General features: G+C 52.5%; 1 protein-coding gene and 1 long non-coding RNA gene across 2 annotated transcripts; both read right to left on the minus strand.

The window, feature by feature from the left end:
- Positions 1-1,041: 1,041 nt before the first annotated feature.
- On the minus strand, positions 1,042-11,301 carry LOC103669221. The gene is made up of 7 exons (XM_040619538.1): positions 11,193-11,301; positions 10,783-11,035; positions 10,391-10,514; positions 8,450-8,664; positions 7,728-7,798; positions 7,368-7,472; positions 1,042-1,267 (listed from the first exon to the last, which is right to left on the minus strand). The coding sequence occupies exons 2-7, from the start codon at positions 11,002-11,004 to the stop codon at positions 1,093-1,095; spliced, it is 912 nt and encodes a 303-aa protein (XP_040475472.1). The 5' UTR covers positions 11,005-11,035; positions 11,193-11,301; the 3' UTR covers positions 1,042-1,092.
- On the minus strand, positions 2,125-3,397 carry LOC121099905. Its single transcript, XR_005831629.1, has 2 exons — positions 3,237-3,397; positions 2,125-2,735 (listed from the first exon to the last, which is right to left on the minus strand). It is a non-coding gene; the product is annotated as an uncharacterized LOC121099905 (long non-coding RNA).
- Positions 11,302-15,521: the final 4,220 nt, after the last annotated feature.

The raw sequence follows: 15,521 nt of genomic DNA on the forward strand, positions 1-15,521 counted from the left end.
TCACCCAAAGCCAGTTGTCCTTGCCCTTTCTCATCTCATGGCTGCCTCCTTCTCATTTTCTAGTTTTCAATATAAAGGTCATCTCCTCAGAGATGCCTACCCTAACAGCCCACTGCACACATGTCCAACTCAGCTCACACAGGACTTACCACAACTTATAACCCTGTTATTAATTAGATCTATGCGCTGGTTACACACACACACACACACACACACACACACACACACACATAGGAGGATAGGATGTAAGCTCCTTAAGGGCAGGGACCCCAACCACCTGGTTTATTATCTCCAGTCCCAAGCAAGGTGTGGGGCATACACAGGGCTCAGTGAGTATCTGCTATGTCCTGCAGTCACCAAGCATTTTGTGAGGACTCACATATCACATGCAGGTTGGTGTGTGAGACAGTAGTAGTGTTTCTGAAATTTCTTAGGGAGGTGCCAAGTTGGAAACTAACATACCAGCTTGTTTCCCTCCAGGGAGGAAACAGATCATTGTTTCTAAACCCACACCCAGATAAGGCTTGAGTTTAGGGGCCAAGTGTAGGAAAAAATGGTAGATTTGCAACTCAGTGGGGTCAAGCGAGGCCCAAAGGGGCCACAGAGTCACTGTAGGGAAGGGCAGCACTGTCTCATCACTCATTTCTCTTTCAAAGCGCTGTGGCTGGGGTGCCTGGGTGGCTGTCAGGAAAGCGTCTGCCTTCAGTTCAGGTCATGATCTCAGGGTCCTGGGATCAAGCCCCACATAGGGATCCCTGCTCTGTGGGGAGCCTGCTTCTTCCATTCCTCCCCACTCATGCTTTCTCTTGCTATCTCTGTCTCTCAAATAAATAAAATCTTTTTTAAAAATACCGTGGCTGAATTCCCATGTTAGAGTGCAAGCAAGGGGACTTCACAGTAGCACTGACCTGACCAATTACTGTATGCAGGCTCAGGCCAAGGGGGCCTCAGGCTTGCACTACCCTGACCACCTCTTCTGACTGGAGGATGCCCACGGGATTGGATTGTACAGCCTCTAGGGAGCCCATCACAAGTAAGGCACCTCCATGGGAACTTTATTCATTCCTCTAGCCATGGTCTGTAGGGAAGAGGTTATGTGCCCCTCTTGTGGGGCACAGACTCTGTGCTGCTAGGGTCGTTCTCAGAGTCATCTTTGGGTCTTGGCACAGGCTGGAACTTGAGCAAGACAGGCGGGGTGAAGATGGAGGCCTTCACAGGAGGGAGTGGCGTCTCCTCGGTATTGGGGGAGCCACTACAAGCCGAGGTCCTGTGCAGGAGACAGCCAAGACATGTCCATGAGGTGAGATACTGGCACAAAGAGCCATCAGAAGTACACATGACAAAACTTCAGGCTGTGGGATGGCTCTCAAGACATTTCTACTTCCAGAACTCTCTCCCACAGATGGTTGTTCCAGGCTGTTCATCACAGCAATGTTTGTGATTGTGAAAACCTGGAAACAACCTAAACATTCCTCAGGGAATGGCTAAAGGAACCATGGATGCCATGTGGCAGACTGCTCTGCAGCTGTTGGAGGACTGAGGTAGTCTGTATATCCCAGCAAAAAAAGATGCCCCAATGGTACAGTAGTGAAAAAAAGCAAGTTGCTGGGAAGTACATGCAATATGGTCCTGCTCTGGTTACAAAATTAACCAGTGTATTTGTGTGTGTGTGTGTGTGTGTGTGTGTGTGTGTGTTAGAAGGGTACACACAAAACTCTTAGCAGTGGGACTCTTAGCAGCAGGGGCCTCTTATATTTATGTGTTCATTTCTCTATTGTGAACTTTTTCCCATAGAACATGTCCTACTTTTGGGCTGTCTGGGTGGCTCAGTTGTTTAGCGTATGCCTTCAGCTCAGGTCATGATCCCAGGGTCCTGGGATCGAGCCCCACATCGGGCTCCCTGCTCAGCAGGAAGCCTGGTTCTCCCTCTCCCTCTACCCCTGCTTGTGTTCCCTCTTTCACTGTGCCTGTCAAATAAATAAAATCTTTAAAAAAAAAAAAAAAGAACATATCCTGCTTTTGTAAACTGTTTAAAGCCAATTAAAAATAACCCATTTTTGACGATAGCATCATGAGAACACAGCTCACTCAGAAAGCAACACATAACAAGAGCCTAAAATTGTCCCCATCAGTGCAATGTTTCAACGAGCAAGAATGACTGAGGAAATATCCCATCCATACAACGGAGCACTTTGCATCTCTTATTATTGGTGAATTTAAGTATATTTCTAAGGACATGAGAAGAAACACATTCCAGAGCTGGCTACAAAACTGCCTAACAGGACACTCCCTATTAGGTAACAGACCATATGTGTATCAACATGTATCCCCACAGGGCAGAGACAAATACATGCTAGTGCTGGTTATTTCTGGCAGTGGGACCAAGAGGGATTTGGTACGGCTTTTCTTCTCCTTGGTGTGTGGCTTTCAAATTGTCTACAGCAAATACATATTGTTTCAGAATCTGAAAAAAGAGTCTTTTTGAAAACTGTTCATACCATTTCCCTTATAATTCCACTTAGGAAATTCATCTGAAATTCAGGAACAGCTTAGCACTCAAGACCTCAACCCCAGCACTAACTACCCTGGTGGAAAAGACAAGTAGAAGCAGCGCATGTGCTCGTGGCGGCAGCCGGTGGAGTGAAGTGACGGCACTACCCACACAGGGTCTTGATTATGCAGCCAACGAAGCTCCTCTTCGAAAGACCGTCAAGAAGTGGACCAGCCCCCACGGCCTTAATGATAAGTGACAAAGGCAACATAAGAAAATGACACTGTCTAATTGAATCACACCTTCATAAAACTATGCCTAGAAAAAGCTAGAAGGTATCCCGACAGCAACACTCTGATGGTGGTCCAGCCCCGGTGCGGGGCCCCACAATTCTGTGAGGATCTGGTGATGCCAACACCTGATTTTTACATTTTGCTTCCTGACAACACTGCACATGTGTTTGCTGACAACCCCTTCTCTGTCACCCAGCAGTCAGTCAGCTTCCTCTCCCTTCATCCCACCTCCTTCTGATTGGCTAGCCTACTGCTTCCACTTAGACATAAACTCACAAATCTACAGATCATGAATCTACATGGATCTACAAATGTATAGAATCATGTTTATAATTTTATGTCTGCATAATATGCCATCAGTAGGCGAATGCACGCTTATGCTGTTTCCAGTTTTTCTCCTTTTACATGACACTGCCCTAAACATTTCTATACACCATTGCTTTTTTCTTTACCTTAATCATCTCCTTGGGGCCAGTTTCCAGGACTGAAAAGACCAGAGCAAGGGCGCCTGGGTGGCTCAGTTGGTTAAGTGTCTGCCTTCGGCTCAGGTCATGATCCCGGGGTCTTGGGATCGAGCCCCACGTTGGGCTTGCTGCTCAGCGGGGAGTCTGCTTCTCCTTTTCCCTCTGCCACTCCCCCTGCTTGTGCTCTCTCTCTCAAATAAATAAAATCGAAAGAAAGAAAGAAAGAAAGAAAGAAAGAAAGAAAGAAAGAAAGGAAGGAAGAAAGAAAGAAAAGAAAAAGAAAGAAGGAAGGAAAGGAAAGGAAAGGAGGAAGGAAGGAAGGAAAAGAAAGAAGAAAAAAGAAAAGACAAGACCAGAGCAAAGCATTCCAAGACATCTATGGCTCCTGATGTTTTGGTAAACTGCCTTTCAAAAGGACTAACCTTATACTTCGTGCTTCAAAAGACACCACTGAGAAAGTGAGAAGACAATCCACATAGTGGGAGGAAAGTTTTGCAGATCCTATGTCTGATAAGGGACTTGCGTCTTTGGCAGTTCTTCAAGATACAGACTTACCACATAGCCCAGCAATTCCACACTTAAGGGTATACCCCAGAAAACTGAAAACTATGTCTTCACAGACCCTTGGCCACAAATGTTCCTAACAGTATTCACAAGAGCAAAAAAGGGAAACGACCCAAATGTCCATCAACTCATGAATAGATGGAGCAAGTGCGGTGTATCCATAACAATGCAATACCATTCCACCGTAAGAAGAAAGTCAACCCATAGAATGTACGCTCCGAAAGGGAGCCCTGACGTAGCCCGTGGACTTCCCTGTGACTGCGATGTGCCAGGGCAGGCTCAGGGGCTGTGAACACACGCACCGCTCTGGAGGGCGTGCTGACGATGAGGGAGCCTGTGCCCGTGGGGGGGCAGGGGCTGTATGGGGACCCTGTACTTTCCTATCAATTTTGCTGTGAACCTGAAACTGCTCTAAAAAAATTTAAGTCTTAAAAAAGAAGTTTAAAAAACAGGAAATTCGTATGCTAACTCAAATTTAGATCAATTTTTTTAAAATAAAAAATAAAATAAATTATTCGAGGGGCGCCTGGGTGGGTCAGTCAGTTAAGCATCCGACTCTTGGTTTCGGCTCAGGTCGTGATCTCAGTGTTGTGAGATCGAGCCCTGGGGCGGGCTCCTTGCTCAATACAGAGTCTGCTTGAGATTCTCCCTCTCCCTCTCTCTCCCCCCAACCAAAGCTCACATGCACGCACTTGCTCTCGCTCCAAAATAAATAAAATCTTTAAAAATAAATAAATAGGGGCGCCTGCGTGGCGCAGTCGTTAAGTGTCTGCCTTCAGCTCAGGGCGTGATCCCGGCGTTCTGGGATGGAGCCCCGCATCAGGCTTCTCTGCTGGGAGCCTGCTTCTTCCTCTCCCACTCCCCCTGCTTGTGTTCCCTCTCTCGCTGGCTGTCTGTCAAATAAATAAAATCTTAAAAAAAAAACAAATATGAATTATTCTGCCAATTAAAACAAACAATCAGGAAATTAAGTAGTAACACGTGCTATGACATGGACGAACCTTGCAAACGTTCTGCTAAATGAAAGAAGCCAGTCACGAAAGACCATGTTATCGTACGGTTTCATTTATGTGAAATGTCCAGAACAGGCAAATCCACAGAGAAAGGAGGTTAATGGCTGCCTAGGGCTGGGGGATGGAGGAACTGGGGGTGACAGCTAATTGGTGCTAGGGTCTCTTTTTTTTTTTAATCGTAGTAAAATATACATAAAATTAACCATTGTAACCATTCCTGTGTACAATTCAGTGGCATGAGGTACATTTACAATGTCCTGTGGCCACCACCACTCTCTATTTCCAGAACTTTTTCAACACCCCGAACAGAAACTGTACCAATTGAGCAACAGCTCACTTCCTTCTCCCAGTTCCTGGTAACCTCTCATCTACTTTGTTTTAGGGACTCTGCCTATTCTAGATCTCCCATGTAACAGGAACCACACAATAATCTGTCCTTTCATGCTGGCTTCTTCCACTTGTTTCAACATTCTAGGATGTGGCTAGGTCGCATTTTGCTCATCTTGGATACACTGGGGTTGTCTTCTCCTTTTGGCCACTGTGATACTGGTGCTATGAATATTCATGAGCAAGCACCTGTTGGGGTCTCTACTTCAATTCCTTCAGGCACATGCCTGGGAGTGGGATCACCGGGTCATATGGTAATCCTGTGTTTAACATTTTGGGGAACCACCGTGCTTTTTTGCTACGGTGGCTGCACCATTTTACATTCCCACCAGCCACACGCTAGAGTTCCAGTTTCCCCACAGGCTCGTCAACACTTGTCATTGTCTGCCTTCACGATGACAGCCGTGCTAGCGGGCGCGACGTGGCATTTCACCGTGGTGGCCATCTGCATTTCCCTGACATCTCACGACATGGGGCATCTTTTCCTGTGTTTACTGGCCATTTGTAAGTCTTTGGAGAAATGTCTATTCAAGCCCTTTGCCCCTTTCCTGGAACGGGTTTTTTGTTGTTGATTTACAAATATTTCCTCCCATTCTATGGGTTATCTTTTCACTCTCTTCTTTTTGACATGATGGAAACGTTGCACAAATGTGAATACATAAGAGGCCACTACAGTGGGCACTTTAAATGGGCGAATTCATACGATGCTATGCAAATTATCTCAATAAAAGAATTTTTAAAGGGACAAAGCCAATGTCTAGTGTTTTCACAGCAAAAATGAATCTCCTCCGAAAGCCTTGGTAGCACAGGATTCTCGTTCCTCGGGGCTTTGGGATAGGTACGAACCTACATCCCAACAACCTTAACGTGTGCGTCTTTCATTACTAAGGAAGCCAGAAACACTCTTCCAGGTTTGCTTACACTGTGGGTGTCTTCGTGAATAAGCTTTCCATCAACTACATTCAGAATCATCTTTACAGCACTGTGCAGGCTTCTAACATAAGAAGTCCCTTGCATGCACGCTCGTTGCTAGTGGGACTACGTGATGGTACAACCAGGCTGGTAGTTTCTTTAACACTAAACACATCACCACCCTATGATCCAGCAACCATGCTCCTCGGTAAGAGAGCTGAAAACTCACGTCCACACAAACCTGCGTGTAGATGTCTACAGCAGCTTTATTCATAATCACCAAAACTTAGAAGCCACCAAGATGTCCTTCAGTAGGCGGATGGATAAACTACAGCACACCCAGTGACTCAGCGCTAAAAAGGGACTAGCCAGCCATGAAGAGACATTACGGAGGAACCGTAAGTGAAAGAAGCCAATCTGGAATGGCTACCTACCGCAGGATTGCAAGATACGATATCCTGGAAAAGGGAAAATTACGGAGACAGTAAAAAGAGCAGGGGTAGTGAGGGGTTAGGGGAGGGGGAGGGATGAAGAGCTGCAGCGCGGAGGATTTTGAGGGCAATGAAACTATGCTGTAGGACGCTGTAATAGCGGACATCTGTCATCATACATCGACAATGCCAGGCGTGAGTGCAAACATATGGACTCTGGGTGATAATGACGTGTCAACGTAGCTTCATCAATTATAAGGTGGGGGATGTTGATAGCGGGGGAGTCTGTGCCTGCGTAGGGGCAGGGGGCATGTGGGAACTCTCAGCTCTTTCTCAGTTTGCTGTGAATCTAAGACTCTAAAAAACAGCTATTAAAAAAAAAAAAGTCATCTGATGCAATGAAGCAGCCAGTCTAAATACATACTTTGAAATAACACTCCACGGATGACATGGGAAATACTACCACCCTAAGGGGCAAAAACGGGTGATTAAAACCAACCAACCAACCACACGTTCAGTAAATCCCTGCTTTGCAAAATACATGTGTATAAGCCTTAGGGGCCACCCACAGTTGATGGGATTGTTCCCTTTCTCGTGGGTCTCTGAGCTGCTTATTTCCAATTCTCAGCATTTACAAACACTAGGCAGGGGGAGTGACTTTTCCAGCACCCGATTACATTAGGGTCCTTTCACAAAATGCAAAGGACCATCATACAGAACATTTTTCTGGCCCTCGTGCACACTGCCATGATGCCATCAAGCCAGGTAAGCCAGGACGATGTCCTGCCCGAGAGGCTCAGAGGCATGCTTACCAAGGGAAGCCAGGGCAATGGAGCTTGTGCGCGCTGTTTCCGGCCAGGTACGAGAAATGGAAGCCTCCAGGGTTGAGGACCAAGGGGGTCAGATCAACCATGTGTCTGCAAGACAGGGCGGAGAGGGGAACATCAGCTCTGAGCTCCTCCCCGGCAGGCCCTCCCACAGGGACTCCCGTTCACAGAGCAGACCTCTGAGCCTTGACTCCGTCCCCGTACACAATGGCAATAACAACCTCTCAGTGTTGTGGGGAGGACTAACAACAAGGTGGGGGAAACGGGAACCAAGCGTGGCACACATCGTGCTCCCTAAAATGCTCTCTTTTCATTTGCTCCGAGCCTAGAATCAATTCCTTCCACCTCTTTGGGTTCGATGACAGGCCAGCCCAGTTCAATTTCACTTCTGACCTTGCAACCTCCAACTTCTCCATCTGCAGGAAACAAAGGAAATCTTAGGACAAGCTTGGGGGCCTCACTGGGAAGAAAAATACCTTATACAAGAACTAGAGAAACTATGTGACCATCACTCATTCAACAAATACATCAAGGACATCCTTAGCACCCACCTCAAGCTTGGTGTTAGGGGGACGGGGACAGGATGGGGGCTGGGAACTGAGGGAGGATGGGGGGCTGCCTGGCAAGTGTGCGGGATAAGCAGGGGACAGGGGAAGCAGGCGGTTAGGAAGGCACTGCAGAGGCACTTAGAGAGTGGCAAGGAGAACACCAGCCATGACGCGGAGCAGGCATGGGGCTGGAGATGTTGGGGGGTGGCCACGGTTCTCCACCTGTCCTTTGGGCACCCGAGCATTCTGCCCCGTGTTTTGGCTGCTGCCTTGCTCAGCTGAGGCCAACCAGGTGAAACTCCATGCCTCCAATCCTTCGACCAGAGCAGACCCCATTTTATCTGCTTAATCCACCAACATTCCACCCAAGATTTTGTCTCCAGATAGTGTTCTGCCACTTAAAACAAAGTTCTGACAGTTACTGCCGTGGGCCCGGGAGAGCCGCTGGGGTGGTTCTGAGCAGAGGGGCAGAGCCTGCCCCTCCCAGGACCACGTGGAACGGGGGATGAGCTCACTGACCGACTTGCTGGGCAGCGGAGGGAAGGGGCCAAAGACCCTAGGCATAGTGTAGACAGGGGGTGATGGGGCCACCACGGAGGCCATGGTGGTGGCAGGTGATGGCAGTGGTGGAGGTGGCAGCAACGTTGGTGGCAGGCATGGGGAGGTTGATCGGTCTCGCAAGAGGATGGGTTCTGGTTTCTTCAGTTTCGGCTTTCTTCTCTTCTTCTTGGCATCTGTAACAAAAGGGACCAATGAGTGCCTACCCCATGGCCAGAACAGGGTAGAGTGGAGGCCAAACAACGGTGTGGGTTCTTCACAAGGTTCCTCCCCCAAAGGGCACAACGTTAGAATGCCTAGAGCCACCGCTGAGGGGCACCAACACGCACCATCTCACCCACCCCACAACTACCCCCATGCAGAAAGGGTAGTTTTGTCTCTCTCTTACAAGTAGAACTGGAAGCTCCCAGACAGGATCCACACCCCGACTGACTTCAAGGCCAGAATTTCAGGGGAAGTAGCAGAGTATCACCACCAAGGAGGGCTGGGCTTATCCCAGGCAGGTCAGGCTGCCACCTACCCCAAGCATTGTGGAAAGCTCCTGAGTCAGCCAGCACCTTCATGGGGTATCCAGGCCCTGGATGGTGAGTTTACCATCCTGGGGGTGTGCAAAGGCTGCTTTCTCTGTTAGGAAACCCTTCTGTAGGAGGTCTTACAGAAGTGGGCTCAGGGAGAGAATCTTTGAGTAGCAGGACTCTGGGGCCTGCCCCCTCTCCTCTTTCCACCTCAGGTTTTCTTCCTATATTCAATGCGTCTATTTCTACTGGACGCTAGCAAAGTGGGTATGAACAAGTGCCTCATACAGCCTATTAAAAGGGTTCTTCTAGAACGATGATCACCACCACCAGGGAGCACTGACCTGGAGGCTAAGAGCCCGGGCCCCAGAGCAACCCAAACCTGAGTTCAAGTCCAGACTCCACTGCTTACTATGTGACTCTGGGCCTCTATGTCCTCTGCAGTAAAATGAGTTTAATAGCACGGACACTACCTCAGGAGGCCAGTGTAAGGCCGTGTAAGAGCTACACATACTGTGGGCCCAGCGGATGAAAAGGTGGTGTGGCGCACTCACACGCAGCAGCATGGGCGGTGGGACCCCCAGGTGAGCAGGGCCGCCTGACACAACGGAGAGAGCTGCTCCACCACCAGCTACCGTATCACTGAAGACAAACGCACCGAAAGAACTGAACCCGACTCTAATCAAGGCTTTAGAGCAACTGTCCAAGAAATACAGGCAGGGGGACAGGACAGACAGCACCAGTGGCCCCTAACCACAGATGTAAACCCAGAGTGGAATGCCCCAAAAGACAACACAGTTCTTCAAGTTGATGGCATGGGGGAGTGAGGTGAGGGCATCCCACCTCAAAGGGACTGCAACAGATGTGGCCATCCCTCACTTACCATCCCTTCGTGGTCACTAGTGTGGCCCCCTTCCATTCCACTCTCACAAGTGTGCCAGTGTGGACATGGAGTTTATGGCCATCCTAGTGAAAAGGAACTTCAAAGGACCTAACACCCAAACCAAGTATCAACTGATATTAAGAAATTGTTGTCAATAATATCCGGGTAACATTGTGATAACAAAATGTCTTTTTTTAATATATAAAAAAGCATTCTAAAGGATCCAGGAACACAATGATGTCTGAGATTCCCCCCAGAATGCTCCAGAAAAAAGAAGGGGGGGAAGTGAGAGTGAAGCAAGCTTGGCAAGATGGAGACAGTTGCTGAAGCTGAAGGGTGACCGGTACCAGTTTTGTGTATGTTCATTTTCACAATAAAAACTTTAAAAATAAACACCAAATTAAAAAAAAAAAAAAAAAGGCGCCGCCAAGCACAGAACCAGGGACAAGGGAACGCGCGTCAGGTCCGCTGGGTTCCTGGAGCCTGGCAGAGGCTGGGCCTCACCCTGGGAGTAGAGGTGCACGCGGTGCATGCTCCTCTTCAGCTGCTCCAGGCGCTGGTGCATCTCCAGGGCACCCATGCTGTTGCAACAATTCAGCTCCCCCTGAACTGCACAGAAGAACTTCGCCTGCGACAAGGGGAGAGGCAGGGCAGGACGGAGCCAGACAGGTGAGACGCCTGCCGGCCGCACTCCCCAAGCGGGGCCCCCTGGGGCTTCTGGAAGACCCTACCCTGCCGCTCCAGCTAAGCCCGAAGGGGCCCTCCCCACCCAAACACCGGCCCCGCCCCGCCCCTAATGTATCCTCAGAGCTCCGCCCCAGAGGACAGCGAGCGGGAGCGGTGTGAGCGCCCCCCATCCCGCCTCCCCCCTCGGAGGCCCGCCGGCCGGCTCGCACCCAGAAGAAGGAGAGGAGCCCGCGCCCCTCGTACTCCGCCAGCTTGCCCTTGCGCACCACCCTCTCGGCCAGCGCGGGGTTGCGGTCGATGCTGCGGAAGAGGCGGCGCAGGGCGCGCTCCGTGTAGGTGGCCGCCTGCCTCTCGAAGTCCTCCTCGGAGATGAGCTGGCAGAAGGTCACACTCTGGGGGAACTCGCTGTCGAACTCGTCCAGGACCTCCATCCCAGAGGGGCTGCGGGCGGACCCGGGCGGCCTGGGGGCGGAGCGGCCGTCGGGGCGGGGCCACCGAGGCTCCAGGAGCGCCGACCCCCACCCTCCTCGAGCCGGGGGACAGGGGCACGTCCCGTGGGCCGGGGATCGGGTCGCCGCGGCCGACGGGGGCCATAGGGGCGGGGACCGCGGGGACGCACCTGCTCTCTGCCCCACAGCCGCCGCGCCGACGCAGCCTCCCTCCGCGTACCGCCACCACCGCCCCGACCGCTCTAGCCAATCCCCCCGGAGCTCGCGAGCAGGGAACCAATCCGCGCGAGGCGGCCGCACGCGACAATGCCCCCGCTCTGAGCATGCGCTCTGAAGACTTCGACGGGGCAAACGCTGCCGCGCGGGGCGGAAACCCCATCCTGCTGGCGCGTTGCAGGCCTTGGTGGGGGAGCGGGCAGTGGCCACGCGGAGAACGTGGTTAGCACCCGAACTCTTCAAACTTCTTTAAGGCTCTCACTGCTCCCCATTCCGCCTGCTCGGCCTCCCTCCTAGGGGTCTGTAGACAACACCAAGGGCTTCACTCAGCCCCTAACTCCTCTGGCCCCAGACTTCACTCTTTGTCTCCTGATTTACTCTTCAGCATCAAACCCACCACTCCCCAGCTTCTATCTTCTCTCTCAATACTCTATACTCAAACACTCGTGGTTGCTCTTCACCAGCATCTCCAGCTGCTCCTTATGCGTTTCAGAAGAGCCCATCTTCGCGGTACCATCTGGGGCGATCTTACCCCACTTCTTGGTCCCAACTCAGAGCTGACTTAACCAACTCTAACCTGCGTCTCAGGCTCAGACCTCCCCTGAATTCCAGAACCACATCCAAGTTTCTGCTGGGGACGTTTCTTGGGCGTCTCATGCTGAACATACCCATTTTGGCATACAGCTTCTTCCCTCCCAACCCCAAACCTGCTTCTCTTCTCCCTCTCCTACTTGGTCGGCGATGTCACCACCATCCACCGCAGCCACTCTGATAAGGGGGTCCACCCTGGATTGCTTCCTCTCTGTTGCTTCCACACCCCCTTTACCCCCATCAACCTGAGATCCATGGAGTGTATCTGAGAAGTCCAAAGAGATTTTTCACCTCCCACTGCCAAACCACCAACCCTCTAGGTTCTGCTGTCCCCAGCATAGGAGATGGACCTCACTTCCTCCGGCTTTGAGGCCAGAGAGCAAGATGAAAATAACCAAGGAGGAAAAAATTTTAGCATGGGGTGCAAACAGATATGATACACATGGTTCAAATCTTCATTCTACTTTCTGTCGCTGTGTGAGTTAAAGACTTTACTTTGAAATATACAGTATGTGGCTTTTTATATACAGCACAAGCATCCTCTGAGGGGTTAAGTAGACCCCTAATTACCCCCCCCACCATGTTGTGCTGATAATACTTCACACTTTATGTACTTATTTGTATTTATTAAAGTTGTATTGGCCCCCTCCTCTGTGCCAGGCACTGCCAAGAGAGATATAAAAAGGGACATTGTCCCTGCCCTCAGGGCTCCCGGTCTAATGAGGACTTCAGTCACAATGAGAAATTTCCATCTAACAGGCTCCGCTGGAGGGATATTGGATGCTGTGGAGCCCAGGAAAGGCTTTCCCTAAGAGGGAACATTTGAGCAAAGCCCTGAGTTCACAAGCATCCCCCAGCAAGGGCCAGAGACAGCTGTATGAGGGTCTCCAGCCCGTGGGCACAGAATCTACACAGAAATAATGATGGCCACCTCCAGCCACAGATGCCCGGTCTTCTACCCCCCAGGGTGGGGGTGAAGCTGACATCTTGATGTGCTCAGCCAGGGGTGAGGGGTACTCCCAAATGCCCATCTGGAAACCTAGGCCTCCTCTCAGAAGAGACAGGCTTGAATGACCGTCACTGGGCACACAAAAGCCTTTTGCATTGTGGCAGGTCCTGATGGAGGAGGTGGCCTTGCAGGCATGCCTGGGGCCTGGCTCCTTGGCAATCCCCCCTAATTGTAGCTGTTAGGAGGGGCATGCCAGGCACCTCTTGGTCCCTCCTGCAGTCTCAGGGCAGCATACCTCCCTGTAAGAGAACAAGCTGGCATGGTTGATGGGTATCACCTATGGGCTTCATAGCCCAAGTCCACCCACCCACCCCAGATAGTGCTGCTCCTAAGAACCCAGGAGAATGTTCTCTCCAGAGTCTGACCCTCCCCAAGCCCTCAAGGAGGGCTGGGTGTAGTTCACCTGCACATGGTCAAAGTTGAGCTGGGACTGAGCCAGGCAACACAGTGGGTTTCCATTCCTCCACAAGGCCCTGACGGAACCTGGAGTCCCCGACCTTACCCCGGGAGTTCGTATGGAAAGATCTTCTTCAAACCAGAGCTTTTCTGAATCCAGGGCCCCTGCCCCTGCTCCTGTTCAGCCGCAACCCAGAAGGAGAATTTGTGGGAGGATCCCCCAGCTCTGCACTCACCTAATCCTCTGATGGAGGGTCCAGCCCAGTTCCACACCTGCTCCTAACTGCTAGAAAGTGGAGTGAGGCAGCAGAACTCCCTCCCTTCAGGCGCTAAGGGTGGTGGGCTGGGCCTGACCGATGCCCTTTCATCATTGCACTGCTTCCCAGCGGCCCACAGTAGTGCAACAGGGAAAGAGTGTCAGGCAGGCCTGCCAGCGCCTCTCCTGGTGGTGGTCCATGAGGATCTGAGACCTGGAATGCAGGCCCACTGGGGTGGGGCTTCTGCCTGGGGGGAAGGGTGCCCTCTGACCCTAGAGGCCCAGGCCTGGCCAGGATCTCAAGTTTCCATGGAGAAGGGAGCAAGGCTGGGGAGGGGGGGAGGGGAGGGCCTGCAGGCCCAAGGGGCCCGGCCTGGGGAGGGGGTTGGTGGTGTGGGGAAGGGGGGGTTCCCAAGGCTGGTCCCAGATGCTTTGACAATATCATTGCACTGCTTCTCAGAGCACAGTAGTGCAACCTCGTCAGAGCACCTGGGGCCAGCAGGGGGGACCCCCACGGACCCCAAGAAGCTCAGGGCGGGAAGCTCAACCGTGGGTGGGTGGGGCTAGAGGCCCAGTCCTGGACCTCAAGGAGGGAAGGATTTCGGCAGGGCTGCGGTCCTGGAGGTCGTCAGAAGGTCCCCGACCTTCCCCAGCACGCTCCACGTTGCGGTGCGGGAGAGACCCCAGACTGAGGGGTAGCTCCAACCCAAGAGCGGGAGCGGACGGGGGAGGGGGCGAACACACAAAGGAGAGGGACCCGCGCTCCACCGCAGTCCGAAGCCCATTCGCGCACGGAGCGAGGGTGGGTACAGCCCGACGACCCTACGCCCTCACTCGGCCTGCGGCTCCGAGAGAAGGAGGGTGGCCCCATTCCGAACGACGCGTCCCCGCAGGCTCAGGCCCCCCATCCCTGACCCCTAGCCCCCAACTTGGGCTCCAGTCCTAAAGATTCTCTGCCTGGCGGCCCAGAGCGAAGCAAAGAACAAGGGAGGCTTCCCGCCCTTCTGGAGTCCCCTGCCCGGGGAGGGCGCCCGGGGTCGGGGCTTCTCCCCTCCGCACAGTCCCGCCGGGTAGGGCCGCCCTGCCTGTGCTCTCCGCCTCGGACCCTGCTACTCACGCGGCGGGACGCCCCTTCCAAACCAGGCCAGGGCAGGACGCGAAGGTTAGCGAAAGAAAGGTCCTGGCGGTTGGTCGCCCCTGTCGTCCCCATAAGGACGACCCCGCACCTCGTGGCGCCCTCTCGCTCGCCGGCTCCATCTTTAACCCGCTGACAGTCGGCGGGGCCCGGCCCCCGGCTTCTTAGCATAACGCCGCGCTCATTGGTCGGAGTCCGTGCGGGGCTTCACCTCCTGCACGCCTATTGGCTGAAACCGGAGCGATTTCAAAATAGCCTCCGGGCTCCGATTGGCCGGGAGCGAGCCAAGTCCCCGGCTCCGTGGTTTTAACAATGAGTACTACAAACACTTTCTCCCCATTCATAACTTATCAAAAAGGATTTTGCCCGCCTTTTCTCAGCTCCAGTCTCCGCGAGTTTAATAGTGGCGCCGGCGAGAATGCTTGGGAGCCCGGAGGGGGGCGCAGTCCACGCAGCTGAGCCCACTGGGAAGACGGCTGCGATCCTGGGAAAATGCCCGAACCCTCTTCTAGTTCTCTGCGGTGCAGTGCCGCAGGCTGCTTCATTTTGCGTGCTGACATCTCTCCCTGTCCCTCCCGGACAAGATACTCGGCTGCAGTGGGCTTCCCGGCTGGGGTAGTCCCCGTTCCCCACCCAACCCCACCTCATCGCCTGGCTTGACCTGAAGCCACCCGGTTAGGCCTGAGCTGCAGAGATCTGGTCCTGGAGCCCTGAAGCCTTGTGGATCTGTGGGAGGTACGGGCAAGAGAGTGTCAGCTTGAGTGTCTCCGCGATTGCTATCCACTTTGTGGATACGCATTAAGTGCCTACCCAGAGCTGATAACCCATGAGGATATACATCGTTCAGCCCTCACACAGCTGCAGTGTGTGTGTGTTGTTGGGGGGGGGGGGGTGGG

Source organism: Ursus maritimus, unplaced genomic scaffold, assembly GCF_017311325.1.
Source record: "Ursus maritimus isolate PB19 unplaced genomic scaffold, ASM1731132v1 scaffold_33, whole genome shotgun sequence".
NCBI lineage: Eukaryota > Metazoa > Chordata > Mammalia > Carnivora > Ursidae > Ursus > Ursus maritimus.

What these genes read in the sequence shown, in the direction of transcription:
- LOC103669221 (XM_040619538.1), bottom strand. Translation starts at nt 11,004, where the DNA reads ATGGAGGTCCTGGACGAGTTCGACAGCGAGTTCCCCCAGAGTGTGACC. An exon ending in GGCTCCTCTCCTTCTTCTGG is followed by an intron (nt 10,515 to 10,782) that starts GTGCGAGCCGGC and finishes CCCTTGTCGCAG; the next exon opens with GCGAAGTTCTTCTGTGCAGT. An exon ending in CATTGCCCTGGCTTCCCTTG is followed by an intron (nt 1,268 to 7,367) that starts GTAAGCATGCCT and finishes TCTCCTGCACAG; the next exon opens with GACCTCGGCTTGTAGTGGCT.